Raw genomic sequence first — 18,724 nt, 5'->3', positions numbered from 1 at the left:
GAGTCAGATAAAGTACTCTTGCCCAAAGGGACTTGCATGTTGAAACAAGCTCCAACTTCAAGGCAAATGTTTTAATGAAGATGTGACCACCATTATTTATATATTCCTCAAGTAGAATTACTTATGCCAGGCTAGGGAAAACTCACAAGAAGTTTCTGTGAAGTCTAATAGGGATCTTATTATGCAGATTTATTTTACCTGGGGAGTTCCTGCAGGTTGCAGTGGTGAGCTCTATATTAAATCCCCCACCCTAAAAGAGCTTGGAAGTGTAGGAAAAGAAACAGTCAGCTACTCCCAAGTATTTGGGGAGGAGAGAGCGATTGTAGCCCCAGTCTTCATTCTGCAGAGACATCTAAAATCTGAAACCTGCTTATGCGGGAGGGTGGATCCAGAGGCCTTGAGTGGGAATGAATGTTATCCTGAATATTCTCAGGAGCTTGTTCTTTCACTTAAACCTGGAACCAGGCGTGTGTGTTTTGCGTTTCAATGCAAACATTTTTCACAGGCTGGTTCCTGACTCTGTATCCTGTTTTAACTTACAAAAGGAATAAACTCTAAATAGCCATACAAGGAGGTAAAAGAGAAATGGCAGTGCTAAAAATGAGAATTTCCTTGTTTGCTATGCTAGAGGGAACCTTTTTTTTTTTACTAGATTACTGTGCCTTCTCTGTCACTTTTCAAATCTTAAAATACTGTGATTTGGGGCAATGCAAAAGTAGCTAGTACAACAAATGACAGGTGAATTACTGCCTGGAGGATTTTGTTCAACAATTCCAGTTGAAGTACAAGACAGTAGAAAAAAAAGAGAACAGTGTACTGTGTATGAAATAATTTATGAACAAATTCAGTAGTGGAGAGATTCTTTAGTTTTTGCAGTCTTGTTAAGCTTTCTAGGTTTCAGAGTATGTTCAAAATGATTGAGGAAGCTGAGAAGACAAAGGTATATTAATTAGTAAGTGTTCCTCTTGTGGCAAGACAGTATATCCCAATTTGGCTGGACCTCTGTCTTTTATTCTAAGCCTCAAAAATGCCACTCGAGATAGATTCTTAAGTTGTAAACTCTACCCAGCCCCTGCACATCTGTGTTTTTTTCAGGAAAGAATGAAGTCTCTGTGGCAAAAGCATCTTTGGATAGGTGGGCGGTGGTAATAAATTCTTTATTATGGGAGATGTAGGCTTCCTTTCCTCACTCCTCCCCCTCTTGCCTTCTTACTAGATAAACCTTTAATAGCTGCTTATACCCTAGCTCTACGTCAATGAAACCGAAGTTGACAACTGCAAAAGAGAAGTGAAAACGACTATTGTTAAACCCTTATAAATAAAGCTGGGAGAGAAATTGTTTTCTTATCCCTTGAAAATTTTAGAGATGTTGAAAAATTTTTCATTCTGCATTGGGAAGAACCAGAGACCATTCAATATTTTTTTCACAAAAAAACAAAGTGTGAGCAAAATCACAGACTAGCCAGTAGTTCAGTGGTTATGGCACTCATGGGATGTAGGAGGGAGGGGAGAACCAGGTTTGAGCCCCTGTTTTCCCTGAGTGAGTACAGGGACTTGTATCTCCTGCATCTGAGTTGAGTCTCTTAACCATTGGGCTATCAAGCCACTCTCTCTCTCTGTGGCCCAATGAATGTTTAATTAGTTATACAAAGTGCAACAGCTCCAACAGGAGAGATCACAGACTATAACCCATTTGTTAGGGCACTCACCTGTGATATAAGAGAACTGTGTTCAAATCCCTGCTGTCAGTCAGGCATCTCCCCAGTTTTTCTGCATCCTATGTAAATATAGGCAGATATCCTTGGGGGGCTCCCTCTCTTTCTCTGGTTTTGAGCAGAAATACCATCATGGATCTGGGAAACATTCCTGAAAATTTTAGTCAAAACAGCCCCTTTCAAATTTGATGAATTGGTGTTTTCTGTCAAAAAACAAATTGTCATAAAATTCCCAGCCAGCTCTGTTTATTACTTCTGCCAGTCACAGCAAAATATAAACCATGCATTGTTCAGCCCCTTCTGATAATGTTTCTAGATAGTATGGTTTATGTTACTGAGTAAATTCAGAAAGGCACCTTAGACCTATACAACAATTTGTCTGCCACACCTCACTTATGCGTAGTCTTGCAAGATGATATGGATTTGACTAATTTTGATTTTCTTGGATGAAGCTAAGAAGGTTCCTGATTAGTATTTTGACTTAGCTAATTCACACTGAAAAACATCCCTCTGTCCCATTCAAATTAATCTCAGATATTTCATATTAACTTCAAGTAGATTAAGCCTAACATCATCTCTTTTCACCCTGTTGTTTTAAAGTTAATTAATCCCAGGAAAACCAACAAGGTAGGTTTTATTGGGACAAGTCCCAAAGTTGTTTCAAAAGTAGTTGCTCTGGCACATCTTTCCTCTCTATAGGGAAGTGCCATCTTCAGAGATCCACAAGGTAAGTACATTGACACCCTTCCGGGAAGGTCCTATACATTTTTCCATATCAGTTAGCAACATCTGTGCTCTGTCATTCTGCTAGTGCTCTTCCCCTACAAACTTCTGGTTAAGAGTCCCAAATGAATATTTACCTTACTAGATATGGTTTTCGTTGTAACTGGAGTTGTCTCAGACAAACAGTTACAGCTCCAAGAGGAAGACTAACAAGTGTTTAGTTGAACTAAAGAATGAAGAACTGTTTTTCTGAAGTCAGCATTCAATCTAACTTCTATGTCAAGAAAATAATGCTGATTAAACATGTGAATACAAGTATAGTTAATCTTGGAGATGCTGGTTGCAATTCAATAGTTAAGGGTGCATTGAAAATGTAGTTAAGGTGAGCTTTTAATGACTCATTTTTGGAGTTTGTGACAGATTCTGTTTCTTATGTCGCTTAATATTTTAGAAACTTAGAAGTTACCTGATGTAGTTATTAAATTCTATAGAATAAGATATGTATTATATTTAATATTTGAGTAATAAAATATTATTTTTCATATTTTTCATTACTTTCATATATGACATGAAGTTGAAAGATGAATGCCTTTTACAAGGGACAGGAAAGATATATTACTACAAAGAAACTAGTATACGATGCTTTTAACCAGAGTGCTAGTTAAAATGGACCTCCTCTTTGTCTAGCCCCTTACAGCACCTACACTCCTCCTTCCCTAGAGTTGTTGCTTCTGGCATCATTCTCTGCAACCCTATTTTAATGCTCCTCCAAAGTCAGTCCAGCATCCATATTCTCACACTCATGTAGCTGCATTTAACTAATTTATATTAAATAAATTCATGCCTCATTAGCATGCCAAGCTATACAAGTGTTGCCAAAGTGATAGCCAGATAAAACACTCAGGTCTTTCTCACTTGGAGGCACAATCTGACCAAGACGAACCTGGGTCAACTGGGGAGTAGATTGCCTTTACAAACTTTCATTTGGTTAAAGAGTGTCCGTGCACACTTCATGAGTTCAGGAGTGCATTTAATAAGTATATAATATTGCAATTAGTGTGGAGCTACATTTTCAACAACATTGTCTATTTTATATATAGAAAAGAGGAATCTATTATTAAACTCCATTTTGGCATGTTCTGAGTTATTGATAGCTATTTGTTTTGAGGATGCTGTCTCTGTAGAAAGTAGTAGTGGACTAGACGTAAGAAATCTCTTATTAAAAGAAAGATCCTGCTCATTTCTTGCTAGAGGAAGCCAGGAGGAGTTTGAAATCCTCGCTAAAAATCTTTCCTCAACTTCATTTAAGCTGTGCCCATGTGTTAACTGTGTTAGTAATTCTTTAGTTTGGACCAGCTTGTGGCCCATTCTGCACAAAGGTGTAGTGGAGTAGAAGGGGTGTCATATGTTCCCTCTCTTCCTTTGAGCTGATGTGCTGTATCACAGCATTCATGTCACAGAAGGAAGCAGGCTCTGTAGACTTACTACATTCCCTCATTCTGCTCAGAACAGACTGTAGGCAGAGCTTTGTTGTAGGCATCCCTCCTTCCCAGAATGCCCAGTGGTGTAGTTATGAGTAGTTAATTATTGAATGTAATCTCATTTTGCCAGGAAACGGTGAATTAGTATCTTGGTCATTCTGCTTATATGTTGATCCCCTTCCACCAACCATCTGCCTGTCTTTTGAATATGAGTCTTTTATTTTCAGGAAATATTCCATATTTTTAGACTGGAAAGTGTCTAATTTATTAAAGGTGCTCCCCGTAATAAATAAATAAATATTCTATATTTGTATTTTAAGAGAATTCTAATTTTTTTTCTTGCAGTTTCACTATACTGTTGGATAATAATTATAGGGCTGTGATTTAATGAGGCACCTCATTAAATGTCAATTGACATAGCTCCATAGTCAATAGAGCTATGCTATGTACATCAATTAAGAAACTGGTCTTGCTACTCAGATGCATCCATTACATTTCAATATTGTGCGTGCGTGTGTGTGTGTGTGTTTACAGAACATAATGAGATGTTGTAAGAATATAATTGTTAAAAATGTAAAGCTCTTCAAAATTACTTAAATATGTTGTAAGTATATGCAAACATAATGTTCTAAAAAGCTGAATTTGTGTTTATTATGGCCAGAGCTATGTTATTGTGTGGCTTTTTATTCCTTTTTTGTACTCATATGTAAGTGCATTTACTAATATATATGAAACAGAAAGTATATTCTGTTTGTGACAGAACCTTAGCTTCAGACTTTTTTATTTTGGTTTTTGGGCTGTTCGGGAATTGACAAAAATGACCTTAACTCTACATTAATGCAATTTTCTGCTAAATTTGTTAATAGAATACTGGATCTGTTAAGATATATTCTAATGTGTCTCTGATATGCTTATGTTTTGTCAACATATGGAACTACATCAAAATATTTTTACAATAAGTTTAAAAAAGCAGAAATTGGTCCAATAAAAGATATATCACCTACCTTGTCTAAAACCCACACACACACACATATCTTTGTATCTCAAATCAAAACATAAAGGGAAGAGCAATGCAGTTTTACAAATAAGCTACAGAAATGCAATATATAATAGGCAAATATCACTTACATACGTCATACAAACTAAAGTAGCGGTATTAGGGTCTGATCCAAAGCATATTGAGATCAGTGTAAAGACTCCTCTTGACTTCAGGGTCCTTTTGATCAGGCCCTTAATTACCTAAGCACATAGGGGATATCAAAGTTGACCCAGATTCATTCTTCTCATAGAGGTGAGAAAAGGTTTGCCTTTCTGAGTTTAGCTTTTAGAGTTGTTAATAGGGCCTAGCAGTCACTATAAACCAGTGTCCCAAACGTTTTGATTGGTCAGAAACCTAGTAGCCACCCATGAAACTGCTTGAGCTTTCATATTGATTGCTACATTGTACATTTTTGCCTACCTAGGCATTTGCTAAATAGCAGAGGTATTAAAACAAAAGCTCAGATATCAAGGAGTTGATCAAGCAAGTTGAATAAGATGAAAAGCATGTAAAGCATGTTTCATACTCATCTTTAAAAGGGCAGCAGTGTGTTATTTATGCCAGTTCAATATCAGATCTTTGGAGTTTTATATTTGTAAACATTGATTTTATATCAACTGCACTTATATTTTGTTGCCAAATATATGCAGGTCTGCACATGTTCATCTGTTTATTGTTAATTTCTGCAATATTTTAGGTATTTGTTCTGGACGGAATGGGGACAGACTCCCTGCATAGGCAAGGCACAGTTAGATGGGTCTGAGAAGGTTGTGCTTGTGAGCTTGGGGATTGCCTGGCCTAATGGAATATCCATTGACTATGAGGTGTGTTCCTGTATCTTCCACTACGTATTATATGTGCATTAAATATATTCCATTACAAGTTGGTCTTCCACTTTAGCATTCTATTATTTTCATAATACAATTCTCAGACAAAAAGAGGTTATTGAAGTTTACTTTGAAATTGATCTTTAGGAAAATAAATTATACTGGTGTGATGCTCGTACAGACAAGATAGAAAGAATCGACCTTGAGAGTGGAGGAAACCGGGAGATTGTGCTGTCAGGGAGCAATGTGGATATGTTTTCAGTCGCAGTCTTTGGAGCTTACATCTACTGGTCTGACAGGTAATTTATTTTTCCATAAGTATTTGAGTCTCAAAATGTTATTTCAGTGCCAGATACTTCACCCTTGTAGGATTAGCCATTCTGTAGCAAGGTCACAGAAAGAATCTCACAAAGCTATGCAATTTCCACAGAAAAGGTGCTTTCGATATTCAAAGCATATCAATGTCACAGAAAAGAGTTGATTTCTTCCGCTTCTGATAGGCCAGCTGTCCGTCCCATTTTAATTACTTGTTTGAATTTAATTATATGAAGGTTGTTGATCAGCCATCTTCAACTTTTTTTGGCAGAGCACATGCTAATGGCTCGATCAGAAGAGGTCATAAGAATGATGCCACAGATGCTGTGACCATGAGGACTGGCCTGGGAATAAATCTCAAGGAAGTGAAAGTCTTCAACAGACAACGAGAGAAAGGTTTTCTCTTGCTAATTATATTAATAATGACTTTAATATCCTATATTACTCTTCTTGTGTATTAATTTTGGATAATATGAAAAGCAAAATCATCCTTGTTTTATGAAACTTTTTTTAAAATTCTCCCCAATTTTCCTTTTTTTAAATTATGATTTTCTAAATAAAACTGTTACTAAAGAAAATAGATGAAACAAAATCCCCCCATCACTCTTTCAATAGTAAAACAAAACAAAAACCCAAAACCATGTGTCTGAGTAGGACATGGGCCTTAAACTGATGTAAAATAATCAACATGGATACCTGGCACTTGTCCATCACAAGTCAGTGATTAAAAATTATCCAGTACCCTGCGCAGGCCTAAGGTACTACTGAAAGGGATCAAAGGAAACTGAGAACTCCAAATGTCATGTTTTACTCTAGACCATTGTTGCTTTGCCGCAACTTCTCAATCACTTTCCCCAAAAAAGAGAAGGTTGGAGTTAGTACCAAAATTGTGAGATCACCATCCGCTTGTTTGGGGAAACCTGGCAGCCTGCCTTCCCATTGCCAGGAGGCATTAAGGATCAATCAGTAATGGATCAATACCTGCTAACTGATTTTATTAGACAGCCAAATCTCAAAGCTTCCTGATCAACTGTAACAACTTAAGGCGGTGGATAAGCTGACATTGATTTCAGTGAACTTTGGATCAAGCTGAATTCTAGCAGAGATTAGATTTGTTTCCTCCAAACACACAGTTGCCACCAAAAAAAACCCTAGTGAATCCAGTCTAAATTGTGCATGCACACCCAAGTACATATAAAGTTTAAATTAATAAGGTTTGACATGTACTCTGATAAGACCATGTCTCTGGTGTTCCTGGCACCCACAAAGTGCTGTAATTAAAATATTACACATCATGGAATCTGTTATGCCTTTTAGAGGATGTGGTACTTTGTTTTTGTTTTTTGTGGGTTTGTTTTTACATACATATGGTAGACATAATGCTTACAATAAATAAAACTGCCTATTTTTAAGGAAAAATGTTTTCTAACATAGTATATTTTCATTATTTTTAAAAAGATGTTTTAGTGATGTTGACTAGAAAGCTCTCTTATGGACAACGTGCTGGGTATTGCCATTGTTAGGGCTCTGTGCCTGTGATTTCAGAAGATTAAAGATAATATTTTGTGGACTAAAAAAAAATTTCCTTCACTCATCTTTAACTGTTTTTAAAGTGGGCTTAGAAAGAGTTAATGTCTGCTTCCTTGGAAAGGCTTTGTGTATTATACAGCATGGAAATAGAAAAATAGGTTGAAAAATAGTCTTTTTTTTTTTTAAATAATTTTTAACTAGATATTTAAAGACTTGATTGTACTAGAAATAAGTGAGACAGTTATTGAAAAAGAAATAAAATGATAAAAAATCTTTTGATGTTAGTTTGAAAAACATGTTTTATTATAGTTCAATATTTTAATGCTTTTCAAATTTTTATTAGGCTACACATGTTAAATGTCTTTTGGAGGGGCTGTCAGTGAGGCATGAAGGCAAAGGAAAAAAAGGGGAAAATGTTTTTTGAATTTTATTATTATTTATTATTAATCTAAAAATAGTTAAATGAAGTTTTAAAATGTAATTAGCTTGCTTCATGACCTGTCTAGCACTAATAAAAAAACATGTTAAGTGACAAGTGATTAATTCTCATTTTCTCCCCCCCAAACATCTGTTTTACACTTTCCAAAGTACCAGTCCTGCACTATGATCTGCAAGCAAACTTCTGTCCCTGCATCAGTGAAATTCTGCATGGTTTCAGGATCATGGCCTTACTGAATGGTATTTAAAATCAATGAAATATAGAAGAAATAAAGTTTCCTATATATATAGGAAAATATATAGGACATTTTATTTCTTCTATATTTCATTGATTTTAAATACCATTACAATGTATATATAGAGAGAGGAATATATAGAAGTTTAAGAAAAACATCTGCCATGACTTATCTAGCCTAATAAAACTTTAATGAACCATCAAAAAAATCTGAGAAAAATGGTGTACAAATAACTCTTCACAATGTTTTCATTTTATTTTACTATAGTTATCTCCTTAGGGGCAAGGATATGTGTAATAACTTTCAAGTTTTTTCTAACTTTATCTTAACAAAAAGAAATGGTGACAGTGTTTATACTCATAAACGAACTATTGTTTTCATAGAGCCGGATACCCAGCTTAAAATATAGCAATAAAATAAATGAATGAACGAATAAATAAATAAATAAATATGTTTAAAATAAATGTGCCCTGAGTAACCTGACAAATTTTGTGGTTTTACAACCACAAAACAACTTTTTAAAAATGTGTTTTTTCTCCACTGTTGTCAAGTAAACTATGGAAACTAGTGAAACAGACTATGTACAAAGTACTGAAAAGACAGACAAAAATAATTTCTCCGCAATTTCTGAAAGTTTTGTAATCTTTGAAGCTGTAAAATCACACAGAAGTTATTAGTTTGACAGTAATTCCTTAATTGTGTACATTTGGTAGGGGGGAATATTTTTAAGTCATCAATCAAAGGAATTGAAAATAAAATGTTAGCAAATAGCTGTACATCTAAACATTGAGAAATTGCACAATAAAATATTGGTAATGTATCTTTCTCTTGAAAAAGTTAATAAAATTCACAGATTTTCAACTCCTTAAGATTGAATAATTATGTATTCTATATTTGTAAAATATGTACTGTTATTATTTGAAAACAACATTAATTATCCATGCTCATAAATTCACTTTTAAAAATTGGTTTAAGGTGGTGGTCAGAATTTTGAGACCTAAACAATAATGGTTCATTTTTACTTTCATAGTGCTCTGTTGCATTAACAAATATAACACAAATGGTTACATCAAAGAATCCTTCGGATGCACAATAAAAGCTTATTCTGATTTAAGTCAACCAACTGCGACAGTTACAAAAGCCAGACTAATTTTTCCTTACAGGTACTAATGTTTGTGCCAAGAACAACGGTGGATGTCAGCAACTTTGTCTGTATCGAGGAAATGCACAAAGAACATGTGCTTGTGCGCATGGCTATCTTGGAGAGGATGGAGTTACTTGTCTGAGACATGATGGGTACTTGCTGTATTCAGGAAGGACAATATTAAAAAGTATACATCTTTCAGATGAGACCAATTTAAATTCACCAGTAAGGCCATATGAAAATCCAGACTACTTCAAAAATGTGATAGCATTGGCTTTTGACTACAGCTTGAAAGGAACGGGTACTAACCGTATCTTCTTTAGTGATGCGCATTTTGGAAATATACAACTTATTAAAGACAACTGGGCCGGCAGAAAAGTGATAATTGAAAGTAAGTAAACATATTTTTTTGTATTTGTATTGGTAGCCCTTATTAAATAAGGATTTGATGACACTTGGTTTTACTTGATTACACTTGGTTGGGTACAACTAATGAAAGCATACTATACTGTAAGATATATAACACAACTATGATAAGTAATAAGATCATCTATCTACATATTGCAGACTCAATTATCTTACAGCTTCAAAGTCACCTACTCTGTGTTATTTATGTGATGTACAGGGTGTACAATCCTAAAGAGCAGTTAGTATTTACAGTGCAGTTGGAGAGTTATGACATTGTTGATTGTCATTCACAATTTACATTTCAATAGAGTTTATCTCTGCCATTTAATATTCCTAGTGCACTGAATAAGAACCTATATACACTTGTCAACAAATCTATTATGTTTCAAAGTTGCACTTAATAATGTGCCTATGAACTTTTAATATTAGCCAAAGATGAGGCAAAAGAAAGGACTCAACTTTTCAAAGAAATTGTGAGTGAACATGCAGATTTCATAGTTTGTGAAAACAGGATGAATCAATATAACAAATTAAAATAGGACATATTGTAAAGACTAGTCTTCTAGGTTTCTGTGCATTTCCATTTGTGGATGTGGTGCTCCTTGGGCTGAGCTGTGTAATTGCCTTGAAAAGCTGTTTGTTGGGAAGAGTGGGCGGGATATGCATCTTCGGTAAGGGTGACATCATTACCCTATTCTGTATAAGGGTGTACACCCCCCAAACACCTCATTTGCTTTGCTGTTGTCACAGAGAGCAAATGGGATTCACCTTTGTGTCAGGTTAAATGATTTATTTATGTATTTATTTATTTGTATTACTATACAAGGATTCCTAGTCATGGACCAAGACCCCATTGTGCTAGGCACTGTACAAACACAGAACAAAAAGACAGTCCCTGTCCCAAACAGCTTACAATTTAAGTTCTTCTCTTAGTCTAGTGTATGTTTATTTTCATGTAGTTAGTCAGTGTGGAGGAGTAGAGGATAACTTTAGTGTATGTAGCCTGCTTTTGCATAAGGCTCATTCAGCTTCTCACTAGTGCCATATCAGGCCCAGAGCTCTGTAAGTGCTCCAAGATGTGTGCCTCCTGCCCAGTGATCATACCAAAGACCAATGCCTGTATCCTGTATCTATGTCTGTGCAAAATCCATTTGGTAACCCAGTGCACATTTTGCCACACTTTCCCTCCCAGAACAAGAAGGGAGGGACACTTGAGGCTACAAATTCATTTGGCTTCTTGGTGCCTACTCCAGGGCCCCCATTCAGACAAATATCACAGCCTAGAGCCACACATTAGTTGTGTGTGTGTGTCTTTATTTATTTAAAAGGACCTCAGCTTTTTCTGAGGCTGCAATTCCATTTAGTATCTAGTCTCCATGTGGTCCAAGGGTTACTTAAATGACATTCCTCTTCAATAAGTACTACTATTCTTACCTGGATTTCTCAGGTAGAGCATTATGTTGCAGCCCATATTACTGTATTTGGTGTACCATAGATATTTCCTGAAGTCACATTGTTAAAGATGAAGAGCAAAGAAGAGGGTTAGAGCAAAATAAGCACACACATAAAGTATCCAACTATCTTTCATTAATCCCATCAGAAGACAGCAATATCGTTCACATGTAAGGAGCAGCTGATCTAGAGCCTGAGTCTGCAGATTTCCCAGGCAGCAGCCACCTCCACAGTTCTTGACCTTGACTTTACATCTTGGCTGCGATACCCAGTTTCTGATTTGGCCTTGTCTTCTGCTTCTGACTTCTGGTTCCTGAGCCTGCATTGATCCACAACTCTGACTCCTGACATCTGGCTGTGGTTCTAGCCACTAGACAAGCCACCCATGACCCAGCCCTGACATTATGAACAGATCACTTTACCTCTCCACATCCACTGCCCCATCAATGGAATGGAGAAAAATGGTATTTAGGTGCCCAGGAATCCCTGAGGGGCTTTGGCTGTGTAGGAGTGGTCAATCAAATACAAGCAGAGAACATGGTTTTGTGGGACCGAGTGGCACAACTGTTGGCAAAAAATCAAATCTTTCATGACCAGGTAGACAAGCAAGACAGGCAAGCAGGAAATGCTGCGCCCAGGTCTGTGTGATGTCACCAGAACATTTTTCCTTCTCTGAGTACACCCAGGACAACCTACCTAAGGAGCTAATCTGTCACTCAGTGTCTCCTGGTGGGGCTCTGGTCCTCATTGTAAAGAGAAAAGATGAGTCCCTGTGTCTCTGTGTAGGCTACTGGGCACTAAGTCAAGTGATGGTTCAGAACCAATGTCCCTTTCCACTGATCATTATCTCCATCTTAATGGCTGAGCTAACAGCCATATTGCTGGCACTAGCTTGGGCCTTAAATGTGCAGCCACCATGGCCATCCTGTGTGATTCTTCATCAGGGCTGCAGGCACTTTACAATGGCAAGTCTGACAGAAGAAGTGATATACCCAATCAAATATTACTGCTAGAAAGTTAATTGGTGCAATTGGATATTGCCAATAGTAATAATATGGATCCCTACACATGTAGGGGTAGCTGGCATCAAACTGGCAGACAAAAAATGCCATTAAGCACACAAAAATTGGCCTGGATATCCCCTTAAACAAACTGGAATTAAACGCTTAATCAAAATGAACTGAGGAAGGAATGACAAGAACTGTGGGAACATGAAACAAAGGGGGAAAAAATCCATGAAATGTACCCAATACTTGAAAATGGTGATATTAATCCAAGGCCCTGAGAGAAAGAATGAAGTGGATCTATTCAGAATTTTAAAAGGTCATTGTGGATTAAATAGTAACCTATTTCTAATAAACAAACATGAGGATGGACTATGCAAAACATAAGGCAGATATTTATGTGGAAAACTTAGAGCTTTAGAGTAACAAAAATGTATTTGGAACACCCATCTAGAATACAAGAGACCTCTAGAGAACCAGAAGGTTTTTGTAGGTGAGGAGAGAGCCCACAGAATGGCTTTATAGGAAGAAGCCCAGGGAGGTGGCAGTAAGGAGTCTGGCAGAGTGACTGCTTCTTCTAGGGTCCCTGCACTGGAATCTGCTGTAGATGGTGGGCCGGGTTTTGCTAACAGCCAATGTCAAGGTGGCATGAAGCCCTGAGAAGAAGATATGGGCTACTGGAAGCCCTGAGGAAAGGGGGTCCACTGGGCCCAGAATCCAGGGCATCAGACTGGAAAGAGGGATCCAACATTTGTTTTTGTTGGTCTTTCTTTTACACTGGAAAGGGAGGAACTAAATGTGGCCTGGCTGGAGACCTGAATAATGAGTAGAGGCAGACAATCATGAGGCCAGAGCAGCCATTGGTGGAGATGTTAGAGAGGACAGACTACTATGCTGTGCCCAGCCATAAGGGGGCATTCCTGCAGTGTCTCAACTCTGTCACAGCACCCAAACTACCTTCATTCCTCTCTTTAAATTAAAATTTCAACTTAATCTTCACTATGAACCCATGGCTGGAGCTTCCATCATTATTTTGTTTCCACTAGCACCAAAATATGATAAGCATTGTATGAGATAGAATTGCAGACCTTTCAATTCTCTCTCTCTCTCTCTGTCTGGGACAATATTATAGGTAGGTTTGGCAGAATTAAATATTTTATTATTTTATAATTTCAACAGATAATAGTGTTGTATATTTTTATCTATTTAAATTTTCACAGTTGAACAAAATTATGAAGTTTAACTCTCCCCCCCAAGTGTTATTGATTTCAAATTTTCCCAGTTATGGGAAGTTATGAGGGGGCAGACAATGATTATTAAATGACAGTATACATTGAAATTCAACAGATTAAAGCTTTATAATAATTAAAAACAAACTGTCAACATCACATGTCAAAATGTACAAGTCAATATCCTTAAATCAAATGCTAATAGGTTTTCAAATACCATTTTTCTTACTTTGCCTATCTGTCAATTTTGATCATCTATGGAAATATTTGTCATTTTATGTGTGTACATGAAATCAACATTTATTGATAAAAATTTCATCCTTCCAATCATAATTATAGTTAAATCAGTGCTTTATAAGGTGTCCCCAGTTACACTATAATACTGTGTATTAATGTACCTAAAGACACTCTACAAAGCACAGTTCATAGCATTTAATGAATTAGTAATAAGAGATTCTACCTGGAATCTTAATACTCCTGAATTCATCTATCTCTAACAATATTCTTCTTCTGAACCATTGTATCAGATTAATTTCTTTCTCAATGCAGAAAACTAAACTGTGTTAATATTGGACATATTTGAAAACCATATTGTTCTCATGCCCACAACTTCTGTTTTCTATAAATGCTTGAGTTGTAGTTTCATACTGAATGACAAATAATTTTGTAAGACTATGTATGTTACTGTGTATTTTTCAGCTATTCTGAAATATTTTGTCTTTGTCCAATGTCTTTAATATTTTGTTGGGATTTTATGCTCCAGTTTGAAATATTCTTCTCTTCATTCAGAATCCTTGCACTTAATTCTCCTCTCACACCAGTGTAAATGTGGTATTACTCAATTTAAACCAGTGGTGGTATCTTCTGAAGTGGGTGGTAAAATGCAGCAATTTGGCATCTATAAGAGAGCATCTATAAAGAAAATTGAAGGGGTGAGGGAAATGGAAGGAGCAAAGCTGGCTCCAAAGCTAGGAGTGATATGAATTTTTTTCACTATAATGTATTAAAATTGCATATAAGGTAATGAATTCTTCTAATTTCTGACCTGCTGATTATGTGCTATGGGGAAGAGGTGTTTAGGTGAAAGCAAGCATACAGATTTCACTACTGGTGATAGGGAAGCAAAAAATAGCATAATGAGATAAAATTTGATGTACCTGTGACAATAATTAAACCCTCTGGTCCTCCTGAAAATTGAAAACCAATTAATCAGCAAATATTTTGTAACATGTTTTGTTTGGGCTGCAAGAGCTCTGAAACTGCACTAAAAACGTCATCTAGTGTGGTTCTAGTTCACTCAAAACAGGTCTACAACCCTTTTCAGCTTATTAAGCACATATCTACAGTTCATACAAACCATAACTCAATATTTAACCAGAAAGGTGAGAATAGAATGGATGATAAGCAAGATACTATTAACTCACATTTCTAGTTCACTGAATTCATACGTACTACTCATAAAGAATCCATGAGCTGTTGTTTCTACTTCACTGACATCAGATCTGCCACTCAAAACCAATGTATTATCAAATATTTTTTGCTCGCTGAAAACAGTTACGACATATAAAGAGCCCTTTAATGAACAGGTTTCCAGTTCACTAAAAACAGATTTACAACTCACAAGCAACCCATTATCTAACATTTTTTTCAGCTCACTGAAAACAGATTTACTACTCAGAAACAACCCATTATCCAACATTTCCAGTTCACTGAAAACAGATTTACAACCCCTACACAAGCCATTACCTAACCCAGTTCCAACTCACTGAATATTGATTTAGAATTCATAAACAACCCATTATCTGACACATATTCAGCTCACTGAACAGATTTGCAACTCATAAACAACTCATTATCTAATACATTTCCGGCTCACTGAAAGTAGATTTACAGTGTAAAAACAACCCATTATCTAACACATTTCCAGCTCACTGAAAGTAGATTTACAGTGTAAAAACAACCCATTATCTAACGTTTCCAGTTCACTAAAAACATATTTAGAATCACTTAAGATCCCAGTACCAGACAGGGTTCCATCTCCATCAGATAAGAACAGCCAAAAAACAATTACTTCCCATGCCCAGCCCCATTTATTTGCTTTTTTGGTTATATCAGGTATGTTATGTGTACATTTGTACTTTGTACAGTTGTACAACTTACATTTGTACATTTTTTTGCACATGAATTGTATGGTCTTGGAAGTTGTTTATGGAATGAGATCAGGCAGGTTGAGCAGTATGGTGCTAAAGTTTTCACTTTTGTGCCTGGGCTCAGTGACACTGTTGGTTCAATAGGAACATTGTTTTTAACAGCAACTAGATGGGGTTAATTTTCTTTCTCCCCACTCCTCAGTGGCAAATATTCCTTTTCTTTGTTTCTTTTCTCCCTTTCTCTATTGTAATGCCCCATGCATGACAAAGGGTTGTCTGGGCTATGAACTGCCTGTCAGTGCAATTCTTCCCTCTTTTCGACATCACTTTTCCCATTACTGTGACATCACGTATTGTTGTGCTGTTCTATATCAGTTCTTGTACCAAGCTCACGGGCGGCGCACCCCACCCCCGCTCTTCCCCTTTTGCCCAAGTCCCCACACCCCACTCTTGCCCACCAGGGCCAGAGGAGTCCCAAGCCCACACCATGGCCGGAGAAGCCCTGGCCAACCCACCCGAGCCGCTCCATGCACCTGTCTGCCCATCCAAGCTGCCCCAGCTGGCCTGTCCAAGCCACCCTGGTCAGCCCAAGCCCCGGCCACCCAGAGGAGCTCTGAGCCCCAGGACCATTAGCGGAGGTTTGGGGAGGCTTAGCCTCTGAGTCTCTGAGTGCTTTCTTTTAGTGAATTAAGTAATGTGACTAATATCTCATATGCATTTGTGTGGTTTTTTCCTTCTCATCCTCTCCCCAGGAGCGGGTTGAATGTGCAGTGTAGTGTAGTGTTTTGTTCTAGCATGGGTTTTTTGGTTGCTGTGTATTTATGTTAGAGAAGGTAAGTCAAAGAAATGAGCCTTCTGTTTGGAGCAAATGGTGGTAAGGTTTGTGATAGTCCTTAGTTCCTTTAGCAGTTCATTCCACAGTTCGCAGAACAGCCCCCAAGAAAGCTCTGTCTCCTCCTTATCCATGTTGTAGAAAGTTCAGTTGTGCCAGAGAAGCGAAATTGTCAACCACCGTCTTCATCCTGGAACTTAAGGGGATCTTTAAATGTCCTGGATCCAGACCACTGAGCACAGTGAAGATAAAGGCTGAGGCCTTGAACTTGATTTGATATATGTGAAGCCAATGTACAGTGCAGAGAACAGGTTGGATGTGCTGATGGTAGCCTGTGTTGCTGAGGAAACATTATATAGTGGTTTGTTTTACTCATTTATTTAGTTTCCTAAATGGTATAGAATTCATCCCATGGATATTGCATGGCCGTAGTTCAGCTGAGAGGTGATGAAGACGAGGTCATTATCCATCAGGTTGAGGAAGGACTCTCCTAGCCAACTGGAGATGGTAAAAAGTGTTATTCGTGGATGTTGGTATGTGAGAGCTTAGTGTCAGTGAAGAATCCAAAAGAATTCCTTAGCTATGGACTGAATTGACCGTTTGTGGGTGTGTACCTTCATCTAAAAGAAGACTGCACCATATAGACCTCACATTGCCCTTTCTCTCTGGGCCTGTCTATTCGAACACTCACTGAGTGGCTAGCTGGGGAGTACATCTCCAGCATGCCACTCATTATCTGTATGGGCCCGCTGCTGTGCATTGGAAGTTCCCTACTGTACATTAGTATGTCACTGCATATTAGGTAAGTTTCAATGCACAGCAGTGTGGTCCACATGGATAGTTAGTATGGGCCATGCCGAAGCGCTGTGGATTTATACCCCAGATTGCCAAACGGTAAGTGTTTTTATTGTTTCCCTCTGTCCCTGGTTCCTTTTCATTGCTTGCTGACTTGTCCTCTGCCTTGCCCATGGAAAGACCAGATTATCCAGTCATACATTGTGGATACCTACACAGACAGCACCTCCTCTTGTGAAACCGCTTGTTTCTTCCTCCTAGCTGACAGTCATGGGTCCTAGCTGCCTGCCTAAATTCTTTCAGTACTCCTTACCTGTCCTTAATTGCTTCTCCCCATGTTCCTTTTCCAGCATGTCAGGGAGGATCTGATCCTGCAAGGTCATTACTGCATACGGAACACAGAAATAATTTCCTCAAGAGGAAACTTACATCTGAACAAGTTTTCTATTTAGGACCTCTGTAACCTGAGGGCCTTATGCTACTCCCACTGAAATCACTGGAAAGACTGGAGTGATTCCTAAAATAGGATTTTGAGATTTCAATTGCAACTTTTATAATTATTGTTCTGACTCTGTCTGTTAGAGGGCTATCGGCTCTCAAATTCTATATTTGTAGAACTCAGGCTTCTTGATTTGTGTTTTGGGGAGTCAGCAGCTCTTATCTTATATTCATCCTGCTGCTAAAGCCATCATAACTCCATAGTATATTGCAGCCCAGTAAATATAATAATGGAATCCTATTTTGAATGTATATAGTACCTGCTCTCTGGGCCTGTCTGGATGCTGTGCAGATATTGATTGATTTGGCCTCATGACAACTCTGTGAGGCTATAGTGTATTGTCCCTGGTTTGTAGATGGGAAGCTGAGGCATGGAGAGGTGGTGGAATTGGTGAAGAATTTTGCTGAGCAGGGAATAAGCACTCAAATATTACTCAAGGGAACTTATATTGGTATAGAGCAGACGTTCTCAAACTGTGATCCATAAAGTACTTATAGTGGTTTGTGGAGAATTGGCTGTAAATGTCAGTGTGCAGAGCAGGCATATAAATCCAGACATCCAAAAGGGGTGGGAGGAAAAGGGATTTTTCTTCCTTTGGGGAGAAGGTCTAGTAGTTGTCTGATTCAAGAGGATCAAATTGATGCCCCAGATAAACAGTAGCGATCCATCTCCTGTCATGTTTCAGGGGAGGAATGGAAATTTTCGGTCACACCTAAAAATTCTAAGAATATACCAGGGTATTGTCCCCAACTGCCGCTATAGGTTGCCATGTTCCTTTGTCCAGGCTATCAACGCTATATACTGCTGAAGGTTGTTGTGCTCTTTCAACAAGGCTAACAGCTTCATCTGCTACTGCAGGATGCCATGCCTGTCCACCTTCCTCTCCTCTTCCCTAGGATGCTGGTCA

General features: G+C 37.7%; 1 protein-coding gene across 1 annotated transcript in view; it reads left to right on the top strand.

The window, feature by feature from the left end:
* The window catches only part of LRP1B (LDL receptor related protein 1B), a 1,293,242-nt gene that overhangs the window by 907,938 nt on the left and 366,580 nt on the right, over positions 1-18,724 (top strand). The window contains 4 exon segments of the mRNA XM_043525164.1: positions 5,656-5,782; positions 5,933-6,084; positions 6,372-6,496; positions 9,468-9,839. Coding sequence (XP_043381099.1) covers positions 5,656-5,782; positions 5,933-6,084; positions 6,372-6,496; positions 9,468-9,839 — 776 coding nt within the window.

This window comes from Chelonia mydas, chromosome 11 (genome assembly GCF_015237465.2).
Source record: "Chelonia mydas isolate rCheMyd1 chromosome 11, rCheMyd1.pri.v2, whole genome shotgun sequence".
Taxonomy (NCBI): Eukaryota; Metazoa; Chordata; order Testudines; family Cheloniidae; genus Chelonia; species Chelonia mydas.
Note: the sequence above shows the minus strand (reverse complement) of the source record. Positions and strands in the feature narration are given on the sequence as shown.